Genomic DNA, 26,920 nt, shown 5'->3' on the forward strand with positions numbered 1-26,920 from the left:
GCTGCTGCTGCAGAAACGGAGACCAGAACTAATGAGGATTTCAGAGCCAGCCTCCCTCCAGCTGGGATCACCACAACCACAGCCCTGCTGGCAGGGCTGCAGGAGGGCAGCAGCTCTTCCAGTCCTGCCCTTCCCAGCTGGAGTTTCTGGGGGACAGAGTGGCTGGGGGTTATCTGGGCTCTCACAAACCACCCGTTCCTCAAGGCATTCACAGAAGCGTCTGCTCAACCCTTCTGTCCTGATTTCCACCTCCAGCCTTCCAGTGGGAGGATTTTAAAATGATCAAAGAGGACTCAGGCAGCAGATCCAGATCAGCAGAGGTCTGAACAGTGCCACTGACCAGGGCTGGACGCAGGGACAGTCTGCAGGTTCCTGGCAGCACCCAACCCCTGCCTCCAAAACCAGCACTAAACCAGACACGGCATCTCCTCGCTTCAAGAGTGCAAAAACACAGCCAGCTGTGGTGCCAGGCAATGTCTCTACACAGAGAGTTATAAAATAAAAGGATCAGCTTTCTGAGTCTCCCTTGTTTTGTAGTTTTGTTTCTTTTCCCTTGTGGCTTTCCTGTGCTCCACTTTTCACTTCTTTAACTCGAGTCAATTTTTCCCTCAAGCTAATTTGGTATGAACAGTCATCCTCCTGCAACTCCAAAAATATTTTCTCTTCTTTCTTTCAAATGTCCTTTCTTCCCTCCTTCCTGCAGACCAACTGGTTTTCCAACGGCAAGGAACTGCCAGTGCTTATTCCAGGTGAGTGGGCAACAAAAAACTGTCAGCAATAATGACTGGGGAACTTTCCAAATAATCCCTTTCCTGGACAATTATTGATCATTATCTGGAGAATACTACAACTTGCTGATATTGCAAAAAAAAAAAAAAAAAAAAAAAAAAAAAGGAAATCAACTTATTTTCTTTTCACCTACCTGCTTCACCCACAAACACTTCCACTGGTGTGCTGGTAGGGCTCTCACCAATGACATTATATGCTGTCATTAATACTTCATATCTCTTGTATTTCTTCAATTCTGAAAAAGTAAAATATTACATATTAATATTATATATTATGATCTATACTGTATTACAGCTGTCTTTTAGACTCCAGCACCTCTCTATCTCCAGACTCGTCTCTCAGAATAGAACAGGGGCAATAGAACAGTACAATAGTGCAATGTCTACTTCAAGCCTTCCTGAATTCACACATCACAACAGTATTTGCATCTTTTTGAAAGATATTTGTGATGAAATAGCTGGATTTTCCAGAGTTTCCTCACAGTGTCACTCCAGTAAAAGGAATAATGATTTATCTCTATTTCTTATGGATAACTAGCCAGAGGAGCATCTCTAGGTCATTCTTAAGTACAGAAAATGGCAGGATTTGGCTTTGGATGTCACCATAAAGTCTCATTTTGATCTGCACTGGTAGGGAAGAGCCTAAACATTGCCTAATCCCTGGAATGCTCATTTAGGGGTGGCATTTGGCAACTGCACTGTTCTACAACAGCTGAAGCAGGTGCAGAGGGAAAGCTGCAGTGGGGAATCTGGAGTCCCATTCCAGGTCCTCCACAGGGATCTTCCCCTCCAACGTGACCACAGCCCGGCCATCAATCACAATCAGAAAGGAGAGTTTGAAGGCTGGACTCCATTTGGCCACCAGGCAACAAATTTCTTTGCTGACACAGAGAAACTACTCTGACAGATGAGGCAGGTGAGTGAGAGAAGCGTGAAAAAATCTGAAAACCCCAATTGTTTGTGGGTAATTAACAGATGCAACGAGGGTGGAGCAGAATCACATCAACGTCATTAATGGAGGCAGTGCCTGAGCAGTTTCAGATTTTGCATTTTCAGGATGAAAGAATCAATCCTAACAGATATATTTATCATCTACAATACTTAACAGGGAAATTAGAGTAAGAGAGCAATCAATAATATAAATTGCCCTATTTAAATGAGCATTGAATTAAGACACGCATGGCCAGAGGTCCAAATTTCTCCCTTTGCCAATAATTTTCCCTGCTATCTATGAATCAGAGTCCTCTTAACACGGGGGCTGACAGCATGCCATTGGTTTGGTATGGTTCAAAAAGTCTAATTAGGCAAGTTTGTCTAATTTCAGTGTCACAGAACTGTTGATGTGTGTTGTGCTCCAATATCTGACACTGACTTCAGCATCATTCCCCAGTGTGTGGGATACTGTAAATTATACCTAATACATCCCCATTTTTTAAGTGTCATATCACTACATTTGGATGGACTGCAAAAGATGGAGCAAGCAAATCAGAAATAAACTCAGTGCTGAGTTCATAAACAAACAATAGTAAGATACACACGTATAGTACTGGGCAGCTTGCACAGGGAAACTGTTTTTTCTGCCACGAGAAGTCACAAGGGAGATTTTAGTGTTAACTGGATGTGGAAGAAAATGGAACACGAGAGTTCATGCATGCAACTTTCAGTGGGGATCAGGCTTCATTTTTTCTTTTTTTTTAGTCCATCACAATCTGTGACTCAAAAGCCTTGGGCAAAACCTATCTAGTGAACCATCAGCACCACAAAGCAACTTGCCTTTTAACTCTGTCGAATGTTATTTTATTCATTTCCAATTGAAAACACCTCTGGAGATGCACATAAATTCATTGGGCCCTTTCTAAATTGGCCTTGTACTCCATGGAATGCCCGAGCATCGCAATGTTTGAATCATAGGACTAATGATGTGATACAGCTAAACTCAGATGGACTGCAGAATATGTAGCAAGTGAATCAAAATTCATTTAGCATCAGCAATACTGGGTTGTTACAGTCACTAATGTTTTACCTTCCCAGCAGCCACATTTTTACAACAGCTACCTATTTGCATCATCGATGTCTCTGGGTGTAGGGGAAGAAAAGGCTTAAAGAAAAAGAAACTGGAGAAAGCCAGAGTCATTAATCTGTGTTGATTTCTGCTGGATCCACGGAGGAGAGCCACAGGAGTTTGCCCGTGGTATATTTTGAGCCATTACAAAGAGTCTCAACTGAAGGCAATGTGCACTTACGTGTTAATTCATACGTCGTTAATGCAGAGCTGCTGTTCACTGTCTTGAAGCTGCTTTGGGCTATTCAGGGTAAGCAAAGCAGAAAGCTTGTTACAGTGCAAGGAAATAGTTATTGCAAATGATGTACAGCAGAGACAGAGGCAAATGAGGCAGCACACCCATACACAGTTTAAGCTTTAGGAATATACCTTGAAGGGCAATAAAATCACATCACTCTCTCGTAACACATCGAGAGCATCTCGCCCACATGGGGCTGTTTCATTTCCTCCTCAAACAGAGAGCTCACAAATACACAACACAAAGATGTTCTGGCTTTTAGATTAAATAGAACAAATGAGTAAAAATGAAATGATTTCTAGGGGCGAAAGCTCTCAGTGGTGCATTACATCCTGATTTCTCGAGATGCAAAATTCAGAACCTGAAGAGCTGCAGAGTACTGAGCTGGCACGTGGACCACAAAGTGAACGCTTACATCAGGGCAGGACCTGTTTCTTTAAGCGTGAATTTGATTTCCCACAGTCTCACTGAAAGAATTCAAGATTCCTGCTGTGAGTGAATTGTAATAATATGCTAAGCTGTGCAAAACTGTGGGTCAGTGAGGAACAGAGATGTTCTAAGGTGAGAATTATGAGGAGAAAGAGGGAAATTCATCTTAAAATACATTTGTCTCCACCCCTTGCTCTCTCTGTCTCTTGACTCCCTGGAGAGGTACAGCTTGTTTTTTCTCCTCTACAGTAATTAGGAACATAGCTGCAGGGCCAGACAAAAAGAGGGAAAAGACAAAACTGGCTGGTTCCATAGGCTCCCTGTCTTGTGAGAGCATCCAAATTCATGATTTCATAATGTACACTGCCAGTCATTCAGTTTCTGTCTGAGAAAAACCCTTCTGCATTCCTACACCTACGAGAGCTTTACATCTCTGTCCTGGTTCAAGCTGCTCAGCCTGAGAAGTCTCATTAGCTCTGACCACATAAGTGAGGTCAGAGTTAGGGGCTTACTTTATATTTAAAGCACCCACTTATCCACACCCACATTAAAATTCACTCTTGCTTTTGTAGAAATCATTTCTACGGGTTCAGGAAAGCATGGCAGATGATATAAGATATTAAAATAGTCTCACTGAACCCTATTCTGCTGCTCTTGGAGTATTATCTTATTCTGAATATTCCAGTGACATCGAAGAGGACAAAAGCTGGTCCCTACATGAGCACATCTCATTGCTGGACATTATTTCTCAAGCTACTGAGTGTTCACATGTCTGCCTCACATCATCTTATTCTGCCTATTCTTCCCTCTGATTTCTTTTCTAGCCTTTATCTAAAAAGCCTTTTCATTTTTTCTATTATTCCTCTCCCTTTCCACCTTCTTTCCATGTGAGCCATAAATCCCAGTGGCTAAAATGGAAAGCAGGCACCTAAAAATTCTTGCTCATCTTTGCTATTTTCTTCTAAAATGTGGACAAGCACTTTGAAATTATAAAAATTCTATTTTAAAATTCTCCTCAGCTGTTTTCCTCATACTGTAAAAAGAAAAACAAAACGTCAATTATAAAAACTATTGAAAAAAACAGCAAGAAAGGCAAAAGTTGCCAGCTGAGGAAAATGAAGTGTCTCTCGTTTGAAGGCAGAACAAAGTGTACCAGGGTAATTATGAAGTGGAGGTAGGGGGATGCAGGAAATCAGAGGGTATGTGGGGGACAGACCATCAATTCCAGCACGCTGGCAGAGATCAGCACAGACCATTACAATGCTGATCACACTCCAGTCACTTGCATTTTTCAGCATCTTCAGGCTGACTGTGTAAAACCTGAATTATTCCCAGCTCTCTTAGACTTACATCTTATTTCCATGGGGCAAGAGGGGGGTGCAGTGCCTGGTGCAATGACAGATTACCATTGTGGGATATTTTAAGGCCCAAAGCACAGGCTTACGTGTGAGCTCTGCTCTCAGAGCCGAGGGGTTCTGGATGGTTTTGGATTCTGTCCCAGGCCCGGTGTCGTAGTCCAGCTCGCGGTAGTAGATGCGGTATCCCAGCAGGAGCCCGTTCACACTCTCCACCTTGGGGGGCTGAAAAACACCCACGTGAAGAACAGGCTGGTTAGGATGGGCATGGCAACAGAGATCCAGCACCAGGGCAGTGGCCCTGGGCTCTGCTGAAAACAGACATTAATAACACAACACAGGTTGGAGGTGGTGTGGTTTCAAAAGCACAATTAAAGGCAGCTTTGAGGATTTTGCTCAGCTGTGGCCATTGCAAAAGGCTCTTGACTGAAAAATCTACACAGTGAACCAAGCTGCTTTCCTTCTTGGTGCACAGAAACCTGGGTGGGATGAAAAGTATAAATAAGCACTCCCTGGAAATGCAAGTTGCCTTCCATCCACCGTGGAAAAGCCAAACAGTGTTTCACTGCTTCCAAAAGGAAATAAATTATTTTGTCACAGACAGAATTTCTTCCTTTTCCTTGGGGACTGATCACAAGGCAGTCTTCATTTGGCATTATTTTACTGAAAGACTGATGATCAAATAAAAAGGAAAATAAAAAGGAATAATAAAAATTGTTCTGGCTTTGATTAGGAAGACAAAACTAGGTCTAATAACAAACTCATAGAGGCATTTAGAGAGAAGTTACAGTGTGATGGGCTCTGGTGTGGGCACAGAGGAAAACCAAGGGCTCCTCCATAACAGCTCAGAGCAGTTTGGCACATACAGCCATGGGATGGCTCAAATATGAGTTTTTTCTTTCAGCATCATGTTGGGAGATGCTCAAAGACAAAACATCTCAGCAAGACTTCTCCAGCAGCCCCTCACACCCTCCTTCAGCTACAGATACACAGCTGGAACACTGAAATGGAGATTTGTATCTGGTGTCTTGTTTAGGTAGAGACAAGCAAATGGATTCCTCATGTTTTGGAAAAAAAATTACTTTTCTGAGTCTAATGCAGGATAAGAACTGCAGAGAAGAGATGCCTCAAGCCATTTATTTTCTAAAGATTCTTTAACTGAAATTTAAGGGGCTGAAAGTATAAATGAAAAGGGTTTTAATGATAATCTTGCCTTTAATCCAGAAAGATCCCTACTAGCCTTGAGAACTTTACTAAGGAAAAGCATTGTGTAAAAATTAACTGCTGGTGTGAAACACTCACAATAGAAGGTAATGCCCCATGTAATTTTAATGAAGAAAGTGAAGACATCTTGACAGAAATGAGGAAGATCTCTGGTAATTCTGCTTCCAGAAATGACATGAATTTTTCATTATTCCATTGCAATGGCAAGAGGAGGGAGAGAACTGTCCTCAGTGCCAAGGACCTTGCTTTGGGTGAGGGCTGAAGGAATTTTGGGTGAGGGCTGAAGGAATTAAGTAGAAAGTCTGCAGTTTATGGAAACCAAAAAAAGAAAATTACATAAGGAAACTACAACTGCTTAAGGAAGAAGCTGCCCTCTTTTGCAGCTGTCCTGCACAGAGCCTGCTGAAAGCCACCCAAATCCTCCCAAGATTTCACTTGCTCTGCCTGGGTGGAAATCTCTTGTTCATCAGTTCATGCTCATCATTGTGCTCCAACCCCTGGCAAAGCTCTGACCACCTCTCACTGTTATTTGGGATCTGAGCAGAGAACGATGCTGTGGATAGAGGCTTGTGAGGGACCTCGAGGATCATCAGGGCTGGGAGCTTCCCACTGCAGAACCCCACCTGCTGAAAGCTTCTTTCACAGACAGAACAACCTCCAGAAACCACAACCAGAACAACCAACCAAGAAATGGAGCTGATTGTTCACTCTCCCAATATTCCTGTTGGAAGCTGTTCCCAGCCTCGCCACTTGGGTTGTTAGAAACATTCATTTAATTTCTAATCTAAATAATTCATAGCCAGTTTCTAACCATTTGTTCCTGTGCTAACATTGCCTTTTGGGTTAAATTGTTCTTCTCCCTGTGGGGTGTTTACTCCTGTGATGTATTTTAGAAAGGGCAATCATATTCCCTCTACGACTGCATTTCACAAGGCAAATAAATCAAGCTCTTGTACAACAGCCTTTCCTAGTCTCAGGCTGAGAGCCCCTTGTCCAAGGGACTAAGAAAATAGACCAAATAAAGTGCCAGGTTCCTCCAGAGCTGCCCCATGATGTTACTGCCATGGACCAGCTGAAACACTCTCCTGTGCAAGTAGATGAGATGGGGTTACTGGAGTTTATCAGTACCTCTCTCCCGATTTTTTTTTTTTTGCAATCTTTTGATTTTCTGGTTTTTGTATTACACTGAAGTTACTTTAGCCCTGATGGTGCCCTTGCAGAGAAGGGCTCCACAGCACAGCAGTGTCCTCGCCTACCTATGACGTTTCCTATTTTAATTACTAATAAACTTTTTTTCAAATTTAGGGGAAAAAAAAAGTTGGAGTGGAATATCCTGCATAACTCTAAAAAGAAAACCCTGCTGAAGCTGAGAAGACTGTGACTCCCTGCTCTGCCATGTAACAGCCTTACAAGTAAAGCTTAATTTCTCATTGTGACCCAACACTGATCTTATTGTTTCCTTATAAAACAATATATAAAAATAAAACATTGTTATCTTATGCTATCATGCGATTCTCCATTTTTTCCTTCCTTAAGATTTAGGAGACAGGAAAGCTCAGAAAATAAATAGCTTGCAAACTGTCTCTCTTTTTGCCATGGAAATGATGATTCTTTCCTGGAAAGGGTACTCTGCTAAAAGGTCAGGTCTTCCCCTTCCTATCTGTCTTCTGTGGACAAAACTCTGCTTTTGATGTAATGGATTATTCAGGATTTTGTAGGAAGGCCTGGGGGATCTGCTGAAATAGGTAAAATGGTTATGAGTGGCAGCCCATAATGGTGTACAGAAGTAAGAGAAACATCTTTGTGCTGTTTCTAAAGAGAAATAAATAAATAAAGACTGAAATGTAAGTTTGAATAATTGTTCTCTCTAAGGTAGAAGCAGAACAGTACATGATCCTGATGTTAAGTGTAACATCCTCCAGAACATTTGAAATAACCCTGCATTATTGATACAACAGACCTCACTGGAAATTACTTATTTTCCTCCTCCTTTAAATTTAAAAATAATGGACTGATTGGACCAAGCAGCTGAAAGCCCAGATAGTGCATCGAGAATTTGTTTTGTGAATTATTAACACAGCTCAAAGTAAAAAATTTAGCTTTGCTTGGAAATCCACTCTCCCATTTAGCTTGACTGCTGTTTTCAGTTTACATTATTTCTTAGACACTGCTGTGAAACTTCCTCTTAATTGGAGGCTATTGTGGGACTTCAAGATTTTTGTTTATTTGAAAAATATAGTACGGTTGAATTACCAGGACCTATTAATATACATGTGGTAATGACATATAATCGCCCACTACTCCCTTGAGATGGCTCTGGCACAACAACCCCATTTCACTTTCATGAAATGAAAAGCATCCAATTACCTAAACAACCACCTATTTCACATTAACTACACACCAGTAATCAGTCAGCTGGGGGAACGATTATTTCTGTGGTCCATCGTGCCTCACATCCTCTTTGTCCTCTCTTTCTGCTCTTTTTTCCCTTTGCTGGGGGCTCCTGTTGCAGGATTTGCATCTCTCCATAATTCCTCTGGTAAAACTGCTCAACATGTCTTCTATTTGCTCAACATGCTGTAAGCAATGCTGCTGCTCAGGATTCTCCTGTGTGAGCTGGGGCCAGGCACCCAGCAGCACAGCCAGGCAGATTTGAAAGTGCTGCTGCACACCAATAAACACACCCTCATCCATATATTTTTCTTCCAAAAATGGAAGGAGTCCCATCTGTACTGTAAATGCATATGTACATTTTTCACTATAATGCAATCTGTCCAAAGTCATCCTTATGATGTGTGGGGGGCATTGTCTGGGGAGCAGGGTGGGCAGAGGCTCTCCAGGATGGGTTATGGGTAATGTGCAGTACCCCACTGGGGTCCCTCTATTAATGCCCACTCTGCAAAAAGAAACCTCAGGCACAGGATCACAAAATGTTCCTGCATCTCCCAGGAGGCCACGACTGAGAGATAAAGGAAGGCAGAGGAAATGTCAATATAAAATGCAGACTTGACACAAATACTTCCCCATCTAACCCGGAGAGACTGCAGAGAGCTCAAACTTCCTTTCTTTTCTCTGAAGAAACTCAATGTTTCCCTCTCAAAGAGTCAAGAGGGCATGTGGAGCTCCTCAGAGGTATGAATGGGATCTCAGGCACTGATCTCAGGCTTCTGATCATTCCAGCAGCAGGAGGAGGTGGTGCACAACGTGAGCTTTTGATTACCTGATCTTACCAACACCATGCTCCGTGGAGTATTTTCTGTGTAAAGATGCACAACCATGGAGAGCAACGAAAGGGCAGGAGAATCTGACAAGAAACAATCTTGGACATGGCTACAGACACCCCTTTACCTCCCAGTGGGGGAGGTAAAACAACTGACAGGAATCTCCATTTATCACTAAAATTTATGCTAGATCAGGCAAATAAGGAAGTAGCTGCAGTCCTTCAATGTTAGTACAATACTTGCAGCTCAAGAAAATGTCCCTGGCAATGTACCCTTAAATTCAACAAGTTAAAGCAACCAAAAAATTGTTCACAGGAACATCAGAATTTTTCATTTTGCTTACCTGCCACTGCACAAGGACAGAGGAAGTCGTGTGGGGAGTTACTAACACAGAACTGGGTGGTTCATCTGGAACTAAACAAGAGAAAAAGCAAACAAAAGCAGTTACAGCAAGAGGGTGGGAAAGGGACAGCTTTTCTTTCATTCATCAAATTCTTTTTCTTCACTGCTGAAGGAAATCTCCCCAGCTGCTTCGTGGTGGGTCCCAAAAGCAGCAAGGTGGATGTGGATGTTGGGGCCCAGGGAGAAGCCAGGCACTCCTCTTACATCCCTTGCTCTACCTGGGGCTTTGGCAGCTTGAGCAGAGTAAGAAAAGCTCAGGGCATAAACCTGGAGGAAGCTGCAGCAGCCAGCTGCCCACAGACCACCCGATGCCCATCTGTAAGGGATTTTAACCAGCCGTGTGCTGGCTCCAAAGGGTGAGAAAACTGCTCACAGATTTTTCAGGAGATTTTTTTGCCACCTTTGGGGCAAGCCTGCCTTGAATTTAGGAGTGTGTGTCACATAGCCACACATTATTTTAGTCAGGACAGCTTGATTTACCACAGGTTAACCCTTTCCTCTGCCCATGGCCTCCCACACACTCCACAGCAGCTCAAAGACACGAAGCAAAGGCTTATCAGGAGCTCACAGCCCTCCACAGTGCAATGCTCAAGTGGCAGCACTGGGGTTGCTCAGCACAATAAATTCCCAGTTTGTTGAGGAGCTGAGAAGCTTTCACAGTTTTTTCCCACCTGTATTGTGAAGAGGCCAAGCACAACTCTGGATCCACTGTAGCTAAATTCAAAGAGAACTTAAAATGAAATTTTAAATTCCAAAACAGTGAGTCAGTGCTGCCTCATTAGCACCCGTTACAGCCTGCACTGACCCTGCTGCTGCTGTGCAGGAAGGTGGAGAGTCAGGATGCCTTTAAGGGGCTGCTTAGCACATTGGTCAGGTATTGAATGGGTTCCTGTTTAACATCCCACACTCTGGGATGAGCTCTGTCCTCTCTCTGGTCTTCTGATTTCAAGATCACATTCCCTGGCAAAATGGCTTCCTATTTTTATATCTCAGTGTCATTTCTAACTCATCACTCCTTGCTCTGTGGGAAATAATTCCTCTGTGGTTATATATATAGTCATTTAGGTTGGACAAGACCTCTAAGACCATTAAATCAGCACTTCCAAGCCCACTGCTAACTCATGTCCCCAAGTGCCACATGTACACGGCTTTCCCTTCCCTCCAGGGATGGGGCTCCACCACTGCCCTAGGCAGCCTTTGCCCACTTCCAAGCCCACTGCTAACTCATGTCCCCAAGTGCCACATGTACACGGCTTTCCCTTCCCTCCAGGGATGGGGACTCCACCACTGCCCTAGGCAGCCTTTGCAAGTGCTTGAGAAACCTTACAGTGAAGGAATTTCCCCTAATATTCAATTTAAACTTCCCCTGGTGCAACCAGACCACTTCCTTTTGACGCCCCACCTCACAGCACCCACATATACATATTTATCCATGTATGCATCCCAGGATTACCCAGTTTTCCAGGGTCAAAGCACATACCGATGCTTTTCCTACTTGCAGAATTCCTTTCTCTATTCAAGACATCAGAGCTACTTCTGCATTCAGGCATCGACTTTATACAATCAAGGAATTAGAAGCTGATCTCTAAGGCTAAAAATAAAAGCCTTGTCAATGTCATTCACAGTTTATTAGTTCTGATCTGCTGGATTAAATGCTCATGTTTCCAGGAGCTTCATACTCTTTCTTACTTATACCTCAGCAATTTTGCCATTCTGCAGACTGACATGGATTGTGAGGGGAAAACAATTGAAGAAACTTCTTCAAATGTATGCAGGGCTCTACATTTATTTTTAATGCTGTCTTGTAAATTATTCAATTTCTGCAAAGATAATGGTTAGTGCAGAGTTTGGAAGCCAATCAAATGAAGTTTAAATCCATTTTGAGACTCCTGAAAGTATGATTCATTATCAGAGGGCACAGCAGGACACTTAAAGGCTGCCTGTTAATTCAGCCGTATCTCATTGCTACCTGTGTCAACTTCCTGTGGACAAAACTGCTTTGGGTGTTGGTTTTCACTCCAGCCTCCATGGAGAACACCCTGCAGTGGCTCCAGGAGCCCTGGGGAGCCCCCAGTGTGCCTCTCCTCCTCCTCCCTTACCATCCTGCAGGGTTGTGACCGCCTCTGTCTCTGCGCTGAAGTCGCTGTCCCCGATGTCGTTGGTGGCCTTCACTCTCAGCTTGTAGGAGGTGAAGGGGTTCAAGCTGTGGAATGGGGAAAACAAGGCTGAAAACGGGATGAGATCTCCCTCCCTTATCACAACTTGCCTCCACAGAGACCCTGCCCACTGCCCACCAGAGTCACTGAGCAGTTTGTCTCCTCTCCCCATCGCCTCTTCTCTGCAGTCTCCCCCAGCTGCCTGGGTGTTCCCACCCCTGCTGCCATCAGCACCTTCCCAGACGATCCCTGCCCTGAGTTCCCAGAAACACTCATTTATTGCTGAATAAATGAGACCACCAGAACACAGACCTGAACTACAGCTCATGGAGCAGCCCACGACTGGGGCTTGCTATCTGAGTTCTGCATGGCTGTGCAGAGCCTGGCTTTCAAGGTGCTTTGCTGAGATATCCTCCAAAGCCACCTGGGTCAGCCCATCCTCCGAGCACGGATGGGCAGCACTGGTGGGGAGGAGGCAGGAGATGTGCCCAGGGTCAGCCAGAGCCCAGCAGGCTCTGGAATTCAGAGTGCCAGCTCCTGACTAATCCCTTACACCACACCACTTGATCAGTGCATTTTGCTCCTGCTGAATCCCAAATTAATGCCATTACTTGGATTATTTAATAAAGACGGCGACAACAGGTTCCCTGCAGCTCTTTTATCTATGTGGTGCTTTAAGATATGCAAAGAGTGATTTCCAGCTGACATAACCTTGCAAAGATGATTCTGTCTTGGCCTGGCAGGGGAGGTGAAGGGGAGGCTGCCTTTGGAGTCGCAGGCAGAGGTTTGAAATGCAGAGCTGTAACTTACGGGGGATTTCACTAATTAATTGGTAGTGTCTAACCATCCACTGGCAGATGGAACACTTACTACAAACCCAAGTTACTTGTAAGGAATGATTAAACATCAAGGATAATGCATTCTGATGGGCAGCACTCTCACATCCATGACTCTTCTGGACTTCCACAGGAAAGTGCTTTTAAGCAAGGGGGAGCAGAAATCTCTTTCAGTTGTGCCACCCTATCAGGACAGAATTACTTACCTACAGCAACTTGATTAATGTGAATCATCCTTTTAGATCTTTTGTTTTCAGTCTTGCCAATGTCAAGTACAAGTGACATAGATGGTTTCCTTGCTTTTGCATGTTTTGACTGGAAAGATACTGGCGCACAACCAGTGAGCTGCCATATACCACAGCCTCCAATGCTTTTAATAACAGACCCAAAAAATCTGTATCTGAATGCTCGGAATACCTCACAGCCTAAAAGCTCACAGCCTTTTAGAAATAATCTGATTTGTACTGGCTTGTCAACAGAGGAAATGGACAGCAAAACAAGTACCTGCTCGTAGACATTCAATTACTTCTGCTGATGTTACAAGGACTTTAATTACACCAGTATTGCAGAGGATATAATGAAGCCTGAATAACAAAGTTTAAACATTCTGATGCTATCTATAAACTTCAGTATGGAAAATACAGATAAAAATGGTTCTCATTTCATCTGGAAAAGCTTATATAGAGATAATTGCAATGCAGCATTCGAAGTGGATTTTAACATCAGTCACTACTGAAAGGATTTTTAACTAGTTGTATTTTACAGAGCACTGTGTAGCTACATATGATTTAGCCCGAGAAGTGTTATCTGTAGTGTTGAGCTTCCAGGAAAGGCTTCAAAAAGATGCACTGCAGTCCAACTTTAATTAGATTTATTGCATGACCTTCAGCAAATCTCTCAACTGCTGTTCATAACACCACCTCTAAAATGGGAGCAGCGGCCTCACTTAACCTCTCTCCCCCAAAAAGAACATGAAGCTGAGTGATGCTTGTTTTGGTTTCCTGACTAGTGGGAAAGTATGGAAATTTCTGTGCTAGCCTGGGATCACGTGGTACCTTTCAACAACACAGGATGTGGCCTCATGGCTGATGGAGGAGGAGTAGGTTTGCCAGGCTCCGTGTGGCAGCTCCCGCACTTGCACTGTGAAATATCGGATTGGTGACGATCCATCACTGCCAGGGACCCAGGTCAGCACCAGGCTCCGGGAGGACACGTTGCCCTGGGGGGTCATCACCTGCCTGGGAGGTGCTGGTCGTTCTGCAATCAAACCATAATTTAGCTGCTTTGAGAGGAAATTCAAAACAACATAAAATGAGACAGGCTGGTCAGATTTTCACAGTGGCAAAGCCAATGTGCATTGAATTTTTGGATTTGTCACATGAAGTATGCAGCCATCCCATTCCTCAACCTTCCACTGCAAGGAGGAGCAGTAAAACCGATTCTTATCTCCCTGCATCAAAGGTCACCACAGGATATAAACCTTCCTCAGGTGGACCTCAAACTTGGGGGGGTCTTGACCTGGCAGGTTAAAGAAAAATCATCAGAACTGGCAGCCAAGCAAAGCAAGGCAATCCTTAATAAAACTCAGATGTGCTTCTGGCTGCAGTTGCTCTTTTGACAGAATCTGTGTGTAAATTAGCTCACTTTTTAACCTGTTCTTACTACTTGGTACCAGGAACTCCGTTCTCTCTGTGCTGTGCAGGGTCCTCTTTCCCCAGCTGAGGCATGAGGAAGAGGAAGGGGTGAGCTGGAACAGGCTGTTGTGTGGCAGAGTCCAAGCACACACAGCTGATGCTGAATTCCTGCACCAGGCAAGAAATAGGAGGCATCAGCAGCTCCTGGTGCTGCTGCTTCCAAACCCCAGCGTGGAACCAGCACAGAGCTGGGGCGGGAGCACCTGGTGCAGGTTCCTTCCAGTGCTCCCCAACTCTTCCGAGGAAGAGGAAGGAGTGAGCTGGAACAGGCTGTTGTGTGGCAGAGTCCAAGCATACACAGCTGATACTGAATTCCTGCACGAGGCAGGAACCAGGAGGCATCAGCAGCTCCTGGTGCTGCTGCTTCCAAACCACAGAGCTGGGGCTGGAGCACCTGGTGCAGGTTCCTTCCATTGCTCCCCAACTCTTCTCTTCATACCCACTAACCTTGAACCTGCAAAGTCAAACCAGCCAGTGCTGAGGGAGATCTCTCCAGAGTAATTACCCTCACACCTCTGGGATGAGCAGGGAATTGCAATGCAGGTGTAAGCATGCCAGCCCCCAACTGTTTCATTACAGATCTCCTTTCCCGTCACCGCGTCTCCGCACTCCATCGATTTCAATAGAGAAACTCTATAGAGTGAGGAATAATTGTTTAATTGTTTATCATGAAGATTATTGATTCTGATTAAAATGTGTGGCATGTAATAAAGCAGAAATTGATTGGAGACACCGCAGTGACTTGCTTTTGAGAAGCAATTCAATTCAACTTCATCAGCACTTGTTTCCATAAACACACCTCTGCCTGCCTGATTCCTCACAGCTCCACACGGCCAGCGCTTCATTTCCCTGCCATCCCCTACAACCATTTCCTGCATGTTTTGGCATTTCTCTGCAGCCTGCTCTCGCTGACATCAGTGCCCAAAGACTTGTAAGCTATTAGCTGGAGGAAGCCCTGGGTGCCAGCAGCCTGTGAGCAGCAGCACGACGCGAAAGGTCAGTGCCTTACACTGACAGGCAGAGACAGGGACGTGGGGTTATTCCATGCCAGGGAGGGAGAGTCATGCAGGGATTTTATACATTCTGCTGATAAGCTCTGCACTTTTGGGCAGGTCAGATCTTGCAGTCAGTCTCCCATGATTTGGTTTCCTTCTACTGCTAATGGGAGATCTTAAAATCTCCCGTGTTGCAGGATATACTCCCTGACTGTTTGTACAAACCCATTAGTATAAAGAGTTTATTTATGGGAGTTTAGCCACAAGCAAATGCTAAGGTGAGACTGTCAGTGCAGGCTTGAAAGGCCACATGACTCTATAGACTACTTTTAATTTCTTGCTACATTTCAGTTTTTTGACTCAGTTCTGCCCTGATCACTAATGTTGACTTTTCTGAAGTGTAGATTCAAAGCACTGCAGTAGAGGCTCTGGAGAATACAGCCACAACATAATTTGGGATCTATAAATTACAGGCATCACTGCAAAATGTAAAGATTTATGCTGGGATTAACCAAGGAATTTACAAGGGCAAGAGTGACTAATTTTGTTAATTTTTAAGAGAATTTTTATGTTTTTCTACCTCAGTATCAAGGACTATGAGGATATTAAATACATCTTTATTAATGGGAATTAGATATCTTTTCATTCCAGAATATCTATTGTCATGTATACACATTTCAGGTTAATTTCTTGTTAGCAAAATATCTGCACTGGATAAATTTCTTTATCATCCCCTTTTATAATCCTTGCTGATGTGAGAAAATACATTGTTGTCCTTATACTTTATATCAGTAAACTTGTGGTTGCAAAGCACGTAGAGACCCAGCAGAGTTGTCCATCAAAAAGAGAAAGGGATTATGTTACATTGTGATTTGGGTACTCAAGATAACCCTAAAGCACTGATAGCAACAAGGGGTCACTGTTCCCACAGAGGAGCTGGGAGTTCTGCCTTGAGCTGGTGTGCATCCTTGTGCACAATCTGGGGAATCTCAGCACATTTTATTGAGCAGGAGAGGCCCTGAGTTTTGAGAATTCATTTTTTGGCATGGTGGGTTTTTTTTGGAAACCTCTACATGTCAGGCTTTGAACCTCCCCTTTGACAGCAATCAGACAGGGGTGGGAGAAACCTTGAGCTGATAAATCTCTTTGATGGACAGTTGCTTTAGCAGAGGCACTTCCAATTTCCTAATACATCTCCAGAGGTTCTTTCTCTGAGGACTGCACTGTTATACACTCAGAAGGCTGCGCATGACCTGCAGAGCTTTGCCAGAGGGAATTTTAAACCCAACCAAACAGGCCAGGAGTGGTTGAAATGCACCTCACAGGCTCTTGCTGTTGGTAGCTGAACATCAACCTCCTCTCTTCTTAGAAACGTTAAAAGAAAAATAATGAGGAAGACATTGTTGGCAAATACAATGGGAGATCCTTACTCTTGCAATAAATGATGTGCAAGGTGTAGAAAGGACTTTAAACAAATGATTGCTTACCAGGAACATTTTAGGAATTAAAAGCAAATATCATTGGTTGCATTATAATGCCCCAAGAGCAAGCCCCCAAGCACATGAAGAAATTCTAACAACAGTTGAAAGATGTCTCTGGAAGTCTGGCCTGGTGACCTGCTCGAGTGGGCTCTTCTCTGAACTGTGACTTTTATATGGCATGGGAGTTGTATGGTCCTAGTTTTTGAGGGAGAATTTTACTTAAAAAATATCAATATCTAGACATAGCACAAAACCTAGTGCTGCTGGTAGAGTTACCCTGGCTTGTTTTGATTGTGCCAGCTCAAGAGACCAGATACATTCTTTGCAGTGGAACATGGCCTATGTGCAACACCAGGGGAAAACCCACACTGTTGTTCTCCACCAATATTCAGCAAGATATTCTCTTCTAGCTCTGAATAAAAAAAAAATTAAAAATCTTCATGCACAAGTAGAAAATGCAAATTTTTTAACTGAAGCTCTACAGTTCTAAAACTGGAGGAATAAGCAGTTCCTTGAGCCAAAGCATTAAAAACAAGCAGTGATGCAGAGCAGATCCTGTAATACCTTACACGTCTTTCACATTTTGGTACATTTGGTATCAAAGCATCTGGTTTCATTTACACACACATATAAATGCCACCTTCTAGATTCCCTTCAGAGCAGAACTTGTCTGGAGAGTCAGGATGCAAACAACCATTTCATGGCTGATGCAAGAAGCAGAAAAAGTCTGGGCAATCCAGATGCAAAGGCTCTACTGGAGCGTGTGGCAGCGAAAGGCCAGAGTAATTAGAAACACATTAGGTCAGGGCTGAGGCACAATGGAGGAGCCGTGGAGAAATTCTGCAACACCACTGCCTCTCATTTTGCGTTCCCTAATCAATATAATTCATCCATCACTTACTTTCTTAAGATTGCAATCTTTCTAGAAAACGAGAGAGCTAAAAAAAAAAAAAAAGCCCATCTGACTGCAAAAGGAGGCTGCACATGGCCAATATAGCAGCTGATGGAAAAATCAATTCCAACAGCCCGGCAGGTTAGAAGAACTGTGTCTCATAAAAGTCTGCCTTGCTTTCTCAAATCATGATGCTGCCATGGATTGGGGCAGGTTTATGGGGTGAGAAGGAGAAGGCATAGCCTGCTATTAAAATCCCCCAAAGTGCAGCGCAGGCTCCAGGGCAGGCACAGAAATTCCCTGAACCCACAGCTTGCAAGCATTACCTCGTTTCTCAGTGGTGATCACCGTGGCTTCCAGAGGCTCCCCCCAGCCCTGCCTGGTCTTGGCAGACGTCCTGAAGATGTAGGCTGACTCTGGGCTCAGGTCTGTAGCCGTGAACTGCCGGACTGTGGAGCCAACCTCCACCGTGGTGAACTTGTTGGGGCTGCTGCTGGCCAGGCGGTAGGCGACCTGGTACCCTGCAAGCACAGAGGGGAAAAGGCTCAGCTGGCTGCTCTAGCAGGGACAAAAGAGCACCAGCACTATTAGTTCATCCTAATTGCACGCTTATCTGAAGTCAGGAGAAAAGTAATTTACTGCCTTCAGTGCTATAAAGCTCTGATTTTTGGCAGATGCCACACACCTTACAAAGGAAATCATTCACACACGAGGCTCTGCTGGATTCAACTGCCATGAAACTGAGTTCACTTTCCATTCCTTAGGCCAACAAGATGCAAAACCAGTTTAAGTCTTCCTGGGCATTCTGGCACCTTTTTGGAAAGCAAAGTTGGTGCAATGTGTCACCTGGCTGAGGTGGTTCAAAGCAACGCTCCAGTTCCAGCTTTCCAACCCACGGTCACTGGTTGTTCTGCCCTCTCCCAGTTTCAGCACTGGCTCAAATTCAAGGTTCTTCAGCTGCAGCTCCAGCAGCTAGATTGACCAAACCATGCAGCCTTCACATTGCTCCAGTGAAAGCTTGCTCCTCCTTTCTGCAAGTGCTTTTCCCTCAGCAGTGAGTGCCAGAACTGCCAATAAAGCCACCCTTCTGTCGTTCAGCATCGCTGCCCTTGCCCAGAGCCCCAGGAAGGAGCCTGCAAGCTCTGTGGTCCTGCTTCATCCAGGCAGGTCTCAATAATCAATTTTGCTGATGCCTGTAAGTGATAACCCCCCTTCCACCCTGCCTGACAATCAGGAGCTCACAGTTTAGCTTGGGTTATTAATGATTCCACTGTGCAAGGAGGGCTTCCAGGGCTCTTACGCACCACTAGCGACAACTGTCCCCCAAAGAGGGTCTGCCAAATGTTCAAATCTATTCTCTAAACCCAGCAATTCAATCAGGCTCTCACTTCTGGAGCTCAATGGTAACTTCCAGTCCAGCAGCTGACTTCCAAAATCAATTAATAGCAGAACTGATGTGGGGTTTTATTGCCCGAACTGAATGTATGATTAAATGCTCCATGGACTTACACAGGGCAGAGCACAGCCAACAAATCCAAATCAAACCAGCTGAAAACAAAACAGTCACGGCACAGTTCTGCCAACCCTCTGCTCACCCTCTGAATGACAAAAGAGGTCTGCAGCACCTGAGCCATCTCTTTCTCATGGAATTAATATCCCAGCTAGAGTTTGAACTCCCACCACATCTTGGCTGTAACAAGACCAAGGGGAGCCAAACCTGGCATGGTTCATTGGGAAAGGTCAGTGCATGAAATCTGAGGGGTTGATCTTACCTATGGCTATTAGAGAAAACCCAGTGACATTTATTTCCCACTGTGAATATGCTGCAATTGCCACATTGCCACTCACAGAAATGGCCTGGAGTTCCTGCAGTCCCTGGAATTGATGCCACACGTGTGTGGCGCACTCTGCCACAAACAGTGGAATTTAATTGGGATACAGATGGTATTAATTTTGTTGTGCTGACTCTCACAGTGCCACTGATGATGCACCAGGGTTTCCCTGTCCTTTCTTCCCTGGCAGCTGCTCGGGGACGTGGGGCAGCAGTCACGGCTGCTTCATGTGGAACAATTTGCACCAACACCTCGAGGAGTGACCCGGCTTTTCCGAGCACCCGTGGCTTCAGCCCCAGCTCCCCCGGGCTGTGGTTGGTTTAATCCTACAGGAACATTTCCACAGCTGGGTGGAGAGCTTTAGATTTCTTCAGAGGCCGGCAGTAATATCCTATGAGGAGTGCCTGAGGACTTTGGGCTTGTCTCGTCTGGAGGCTGAGGGGTGACCACACAGCTCTCTGAGGAGGGAGTGTGGAGAGGGAGATGCTGATCTACCAGGGTGGTAGAACACTGCTGCAGAGAGGTGGTGGCTGCCCTATCCTTGGAAATTTTCAAGGTCAGGTTGGACACAGCTCACAACAACCTTTATTAGTTGAGAATGCCCCTGCCCTGCTCATGGCAGGGGGGTTGGACCAGATGGCTTTCAAAGGTTGCTGCTAACCCAAACTATCCGGGTTCTGTCATCTCCCTGGGACTGATAGGACATGTGGGAATGGTTCAAAACTGCTTCAGCCAAGATTCAGACTGGACATGAGGAAGAATTTATTCACAGAGAGGGTGGTCAAACCCTGGAATTGCCTTCCTGGAGAAGTGGGCAATGCCCCAAGCCTGTCTGTGTTTAAAAGCCATTTGGATGAAGCCCTTAATAATGCTGTAACTTGGTCAGCACTGAACTGGTCAGGCAGCTGGACTTAATGATTGTTACAGGTGCCTTCCAACTGGAATAGTCTGTTCTGTTCTATTCTATTCTAATCAATTAAAAAGTCTCCTGATTTTTCAGTGCTTCTGAGTATGCTTAGATCCCAGCAAAGTCTTGGGGTCTTACACTTTCAACATTTCATTCTTTCACCTGCAAATTATCTCTTTTTATCCATGGGACTAGTTCTTCCATTACTGGTCCAATATATTTCAACAAAGTATTTCTGTACCTTTAATGCTGCAATATTTTGATCTTTTTAAAAAGTCCACAGAAAGACAGAGAGCAACAGGGAGAAGGAACTGATATATATGATCTTTTTTGTTTATACTGATGTGAAGAATGTGGGAGTGAAAACCCCAGTGCAGGATCTTAACAAGGAGGAAAAAATAGTCAAAGAAAAGCACTGGGGAAATTTTTACAGAAGCAAGAAAGATGAAGGAAAAAGCAACTAAGATGGCTAAAGAAGCTTGATAAAGGGATATAGGATGCAAAGAATAAGACCTGGAGGGAAACAGAGAACATTAAAAGAATAGAAAAGTTGATTTATCTAGTTATTAAAAGATAAGTATGATATCTGGGACATATCCTTGTTGAGTAATTTCCTCTCTTTTCTAAACCTTTGTAAAATATGAAGTGTAGTTAAAATGTAAGGGGGGAGTAGAAAGATAACTATTTACTACTAAATGGTGGCAGTCATGCTGGAAAGCAATTACAAACACACCCAGATTAGGCAAAGGAACACGTACATATCTAGGCCATTACAATATCTTACACAAGAGTGGGTCTGTGGCTAGTGAAATCATTAATTCAGCTGTGAGAAAGAGGAAATCACTTGTCACAGCCTGTCTCTGCGACAGGCTCTGCAAACTCCCTTTCCTTGCATCCCTGTGAAAAACAGCAGCAGCTTTCACTGTCCCCTCCGACATCTGCTGTTGGCACAAAGTCTGAGGAAATATCTGTTTTCCTGAGTTTGCATGACCAGAGCCATCACCTTAACAGATTTCCTAAGAAACTAAACACCTCCATAGGTCTGATTCCAAGGCAAATATCCAAGTTGTACACCTGAACTCAGCTCACTTTTATTGCTACCTACAACCCACTTGAGAGACACCCAGTACTTCATTCTGACCCCCTGCATCTCCTGTTAGACAGTTTGGGACAATGACAATCCAGACTGGCATGAAAAGCATTACATTTATTTTTTCTGAGTGGCACAGAAGACTCAGTACTTAAACTACAAGTTGGATAATAACTAGGGCTAATGCAAGATCAAAAAGATAAAATTATTACGTTGATGAATTTCAGCAACAAGGGATAGGAGAAGAAAGGAAATGTTAAGTGAAATCAAACGAGACAAATCAATAGAGGTAAATGGAAAGTGTTCAAAGAGAAATTAATGTATGCTTGAGGGCTATAACAGGCAATTGCTGCAGTGGAGGAATGAGCAGCTTTTTTTCCTTGCTAGATTATGACAATAAGACGTTGCAGATATCTTAGGGAAAAAAAAATTAAAAAATCAAATATTATGAATGAAAGTATAACCTTTAAAAGGTGATTGGAGCAAAGTTTTGGGGGAAAGGAATATCTTACAAAATGTGAAGTATCTGGATGGTCAATAAGAATTAATATATTTTCTTAACATTTTTGCCATATAGCATTAGATCCCAAATTCCTTCTGCTATTGGGAGTGCTGCCAGTCACCAGACCACACCAGCACTAAAAACCCTCCTGAAAAGATCAAGTCGTCAGGAGTTTATTTATTCATTGAAACGAGGCTTATTTTTCACTTCAGCATCTTTTTGAGCATTTTTTTTGCACAAGTGCAAGCAGTTCCATGGGCTGCACACTTCCCAAACTCAATAAATGGCAGCTGCCTGTTAAACGTTAGGTCACCGCAACACAGCCGCTGGATTCCCCGAAGCAAACAGGCAGCAGGAGGGTGACAACACCCCATGAATATCAAAAAGCTTTCAGGCTCATCACCATACAAAGCCCTTCAAGAAGTGACAGCACCCGTTGGTGCAGGCCACGGTGCAGCAGAGATACAAACAATTATTAATTTGTCACAGAACTCGGGGAGAGCTGAGCGATACCACGAGGTTACGCTCGGCGCGGCAGAGCAGCAATCCAGTTTGTTGATTTTCCTGCTTATCTGTTTTAGGGCCAGCGGGTGTGCAAATGCAGCCTGGGATCAAAATAGGAATTTGCAAACATGGATTACATCCAATTTTGGTTCTAATTCTCGGCGGAGTTCTTACACTTCTTTTTTTGCAATAAGCTGCAGGTAAATGCTAAATACAAGGATACCGTGAGGAATACTAACCAGGGCCAGGGAGGATGTGGGTTAAGCTCTCGTTTTCAGGGGGAGCTCATGGCTTGAAGTGCACAAATGCACATTAATGCCTCATTTATCTTTAATAGCATTTGAGGGAACTATGTGGGTGCTGGCTGAACTGAGTGCAGAGAGGAAGACAGAGTGAAACCTCAGATGGTTGGAGTAACATTCCCAGAAGGAAAAAGGGAAATATCTCACAGTCTTGCATGGTAAAATATTTAAACAAACAAACAAGTGGTTTTCCCTCTTGGTGCCTGCCAGTATTTCATCCTGCTAATCTCTCTCTGAAATGCTAGAACATGTTTTTATATAGATTACAGAAATGTTAGCTGCAAAGGTGCGTGTATGCTCAGAGGACAAGGCAGCCAGAGCAGGAACACTAGTTCAAAGGCTCTGAATATAAGTTGCTTTTGCAAAGCAAGTGGTTTTTCTTTCGAGCCCCAGGAGTGAAGAGAAGGGCAGCACACAAAATTACGTTCACTTATTTTTCCCAATGACTCCACTTTGCTGCACTTGACCAGAGGGTTGGAGTGGTGTTTTGGATGTTCATTATAGTAATGAGATGTAAAAAGTGTACAGGGAAAAAATAAAAAGCCAAACTCCCCAAATTTGCAACCTTTCCTTAGAACGCTACACATAGTTTTTTATCTATTTTTGAAGCATGGTTCACTTCTTAGGAAGGATCACAGAAGTACCCAGCATGAGCAATTTTCCCTTTTTCTCTCTTTGGCAGCTAACTACTTCCTCCAGGAACCTCAGTATTTCTACCATTGAGAAAATAAAAGTGAGAACTGGTGAATAAAGACAATGGACTTCAAAGAGGTAGATGGGGGGGACTGGCAGGTAACATCGCCCTGGGAAGAAATTCTAAGGGAAAAAGGAATCCAGGTTAGCTGACCATTTTAAGAGACAATAAAAATGGTACAACTATCCCAATGCAGACAAAAGATGATAAGAGGCCAACATGTTTGCATTCAGAGCTCACTAATGGCCTGAAAATCAAAAGTGAATTGGACAAAAAGTTGAAACAGGACACAGGTCTAAGGGAGTGTATAAATAGACAGCACAGGCACGTAGGGACAAAATCAGAACGGCCAAAGAGAAAAGTGAGTTATCACCTGAAGGGCAGCAAAGGCAATGAGAAAGATTTCATAAATACATTAGAAATCTGAGGGAGAGAAGGAGAACAGGTCAGCCAGCAGGAAGAAAAAATGAGCACAAGACAGGTGAGGCAGAGAGGGAAGGAAGGCTGGTACCTGCATTGCTGCATTTTCACACACAACAAGAAGTTGGTGCTGACAAGATCCTCCACACAAATTAAAAGTGACAACAATGTAAGTAGGGATGCAGGCTGGAATGGAGAACAGGTTAACGAATATTTAGTTAAGTTGGATGTAATCAAGTCAGAAAGGCCTGATGAAATTTGCCCTGCAGAGATGGAGCCATCTCTGAATAATTAGCCATTCTCTGCTAGGACTTGTGGACGACAGGTGACATCCCAGAACATTAGAAAAGGGCAAACAGAGTACACCACCTTTTAAAAGGAGGCAAGATCGACTAAAGGAATTATGGACAAATCAGACTAAAGTTCAATACACAGAAAGTACCTGGAAAAAAATATGAGTCAATATACAAGCATCCATGAGGATAATAATGTGCCAGGGAACAGCCAATATCTGTTTGATTGGAGCAAATAATAAATATCAAATAATCTGTTTTCCATTTTGACAGTGTAATTGGCCAGGTGGGAAGAGTAGATATGATCCACATTGACTTTGAGTAAGGCTTTAATATGGTTGCACACAGTCCCACCAAATGCAAACACAATAACAGAATCTAAGAAAAACACCACACATTTTGAAGTGAACGCTTAAAAAAATAAAATGTTATTATGAGTAATTTGCTAACAACCTGGGAGGACACAGTAAGCTCTCATGAGACCTCGTGAATGAGTCTGGTCCTGTTTAATACTTTCATTAATGACCTCGCTGATGGAATTGCCAATCTGCTTGCAAACACCAAAAATGAAACCAAGCTGTGCACACTTTAGAGGACATGAGTGTCATTTAAAGAGATCTGGGTAATGAAGAGAGATGGTCTGGAATCACTGAGATGAAATTCAATAAAGGCATCTGCAAATTATCACACTTAAAGAGAAAAAGCTGAATGTTCTTGTGAAAGGAGGACTGGCTGACCTGGAAGTGTCCAGTGGGAAAGTGCAGGAATGAACAGTGGGACAAGAACTGACTTAGTTACACCATCAGAGTAGTCAAGGACTGTGTGAAGTATCCTGGGATGTCTTACTGGGCATGGGCTGTGAAAGCAACAATTGGAAACAACACTCTACACCCCAAACATGCCAAAGATTCTTTAAGGGAATCTTTTCCCTTTCCTTCCAACCCCGTTTTTTGTATGATTTTATCATCACCATAACGGCAATGAGCAAGAACCAGCTATGGAGGGGATGCACTGCACAAAGCACTCTGCAAAGAAAAAATAAAGGAGAGTTCCTGCTCCACTGATCTTGCAGCAACTCCAGCAAATGAGGCTGACAAAGTGCAGCAACGTGAGAGGTTGGAACACAGTTGGGGGAGCAAAATGTCTTTTATGCTTTCTCATCACTCCTATCAAATGATTTTTTTTCTCCTTAACCACATCCTGTGACTCAAATCTCAATCTCTGCTGAAAGCAAGTTCTAGGACACACAGTTCCTTAAAAAAAGCAACAAATCAAAGCCACAAGACAACCTGGAAGCCAAGCTTTCTTGAGCTGCAGAGAAACCCTGCGTGGATCCATCTCTGGCAGCTCACCACTGCCAAGCTCCACAGACTCCTCCTCGTGCTCAGAAAATCCTGCAGAGTCTACCTTTGGATGCTGTTTGATGATTTCCCTGTGTCTTCAGATGCCAGGATCACTTTGGTAAACTACACACCTGAGCAAACACTTTGAGTTCTTGACTCAAGATTTAAGTGCAATGCAGGATGAGTTCTGTATTTAAAGCAATGCCACCTCTGCAGGAGCATTTGAAGCAGGCACCCTCCAGCCATCAAGGAAGGCTTTAGGGAATATTGCTGGAAGCCAACACATGAGCCTGAAGGATGGCAGTGAAATTAGAAGCAGAAAGGCCTGGCAGAATGAGTACTAGATAAAAACAAAAGCTTTTGCTTCTGTTCTCAGAATTGAGACACAAATCTTTACTCACCAGCCAGAAGGACTGTAAAATGTGTTCAGCAGCAGCAGAAAACACTAAATTGCTTGGTAACTATGAGCTACGTTAATTTTAGAGGCAGGAATGGATTCTTACATTGTAAAAGTCTTCACATTTTAAGTGCAACAGTGGCTGGTGCACATATTGCAAAGGCAACCCAAGAGTTATGAGAGCAGGAAGGTGAGAAGGTTTTCTGCAAATTCCTGTCATGCCTTGCTGCCTCTCTTTCCCTTGATGAAAGGGCAAATAGGATTTAACTCCTCATGACCTGTCAGACATTATCTCAAGGAAGCAATAAAATGGAAGCACACATGAAACTGAAACATTGGGCGTGTCTGGCAAAGGTGGGGAAAATCCAGGTCTCCAGGCAGTTTTCCCAACAGTCAGCCAAACAGGTTACCAACCCAAATGCAGATGGGAGAAAATCCAGGTCTCCAGGCAGTTTTCCCAACAGTCAGCCAAACAGATGGGAGGAGAGATGACATTCAGACACGGGGCCTTGAACAACACTGAACTCTGGCTCAGGAAAACCCACAGCATGGAGCCCTGCAGACTGGTCCCCTCACCACAGCCCTTCAGCAGCACATTTTCTTTTCCTCAGCCGGAGATACGCTTATGTGCAAGGCAAAGGAATACTCAACAGCTGCAGCTTGCTCTGATCTCCATCCCCCCACTCCCAGCCCAGGGTTTGCTGCTCCACCTTACCCAGAATGATCCCGTTGGGCTCCTCCGGTGGCTGCCAAACGATGCGCACGGACGTCAGCCTCACCTCGGGGAACACCAGCCTCACGGGGGGCCCGGGGGCTGCAAGGCAACACAGAGGGCATGGCAGCAGGCACTGCACATCAGAGGG

General features: G+C 44.0%; 1 protein-coding gene across 6 annotated transcripts in view; it reads right to left on the reverse strand.

Annotated features, from left to right (window-relative positions):
• SDK1 (sidekick cell adhesion molecule 1) overlaps nucleotides 1–26,920 on the reverse strand; it is a 385,608-nt gene that overhangs the window by 47,336 nt on the left and 311,352 nt on the right. For 5 of the 6 annotated variants that reach the window (XM_039732208.1, XM_039732207.1, XM_039732206.1 and 2 more), the window contains 8 exons: nucleotides 26,773–26,871; nucleotides 18,100–18,294; nucleotides 13,767–13,968; nucleotides 11,819–11,922; nucleotides 9,661–9,731; nucleotides 4,962–5,097; nucleotides 3,032–3,091; nucleotides 923–1,024 (listed from right to left, as the gene is read on the reverse strand). In XM_039732208.1, coding sequence (XP_039588142.1) covers nucleotides 923–1,024; nucleotides 3,032–3,091; nucleotides 4,962–5,097; nucleotides 9,661–9,731; nucleotides 11,819–11,922; nucleotides 13,767–13,968; nucleotides 18,100–18,294; nucleotides 26,773–26,871 — 969 coding nt within the window. The remainder of the gene's footprint in view (nucleotides 1–922; nucleotides 1,025–3,031; nucleotides 3,092–4,961; nucleotides 5,098–9,660; nucleotides 9,732–11,818; nucleotides 11,923–13,766; nucleotides 13,969–18,099; nucleotides 18,295–26,772; nucleotides 26,872–26,920) is intronic. The other variant, XM_039732210.1, reaches the window with a different exon arrangement.

Source organism: Passer montanus, unplaced genomic scaffold (assembly GCF_014805655.1).
Source record: "Passer montanus isolate IOZ18808 unplaced genomic scaffold, ASM1480565v1 scaffold8, whole genome shotgun sequence".
In the NCBI taxonomy this organism is placed as follows: domain Eukaryota; kingdom Metazoa; phylum Chordata; class Aves; order Passeriformes; family Passeridae; genus Passer; species Passer montanus.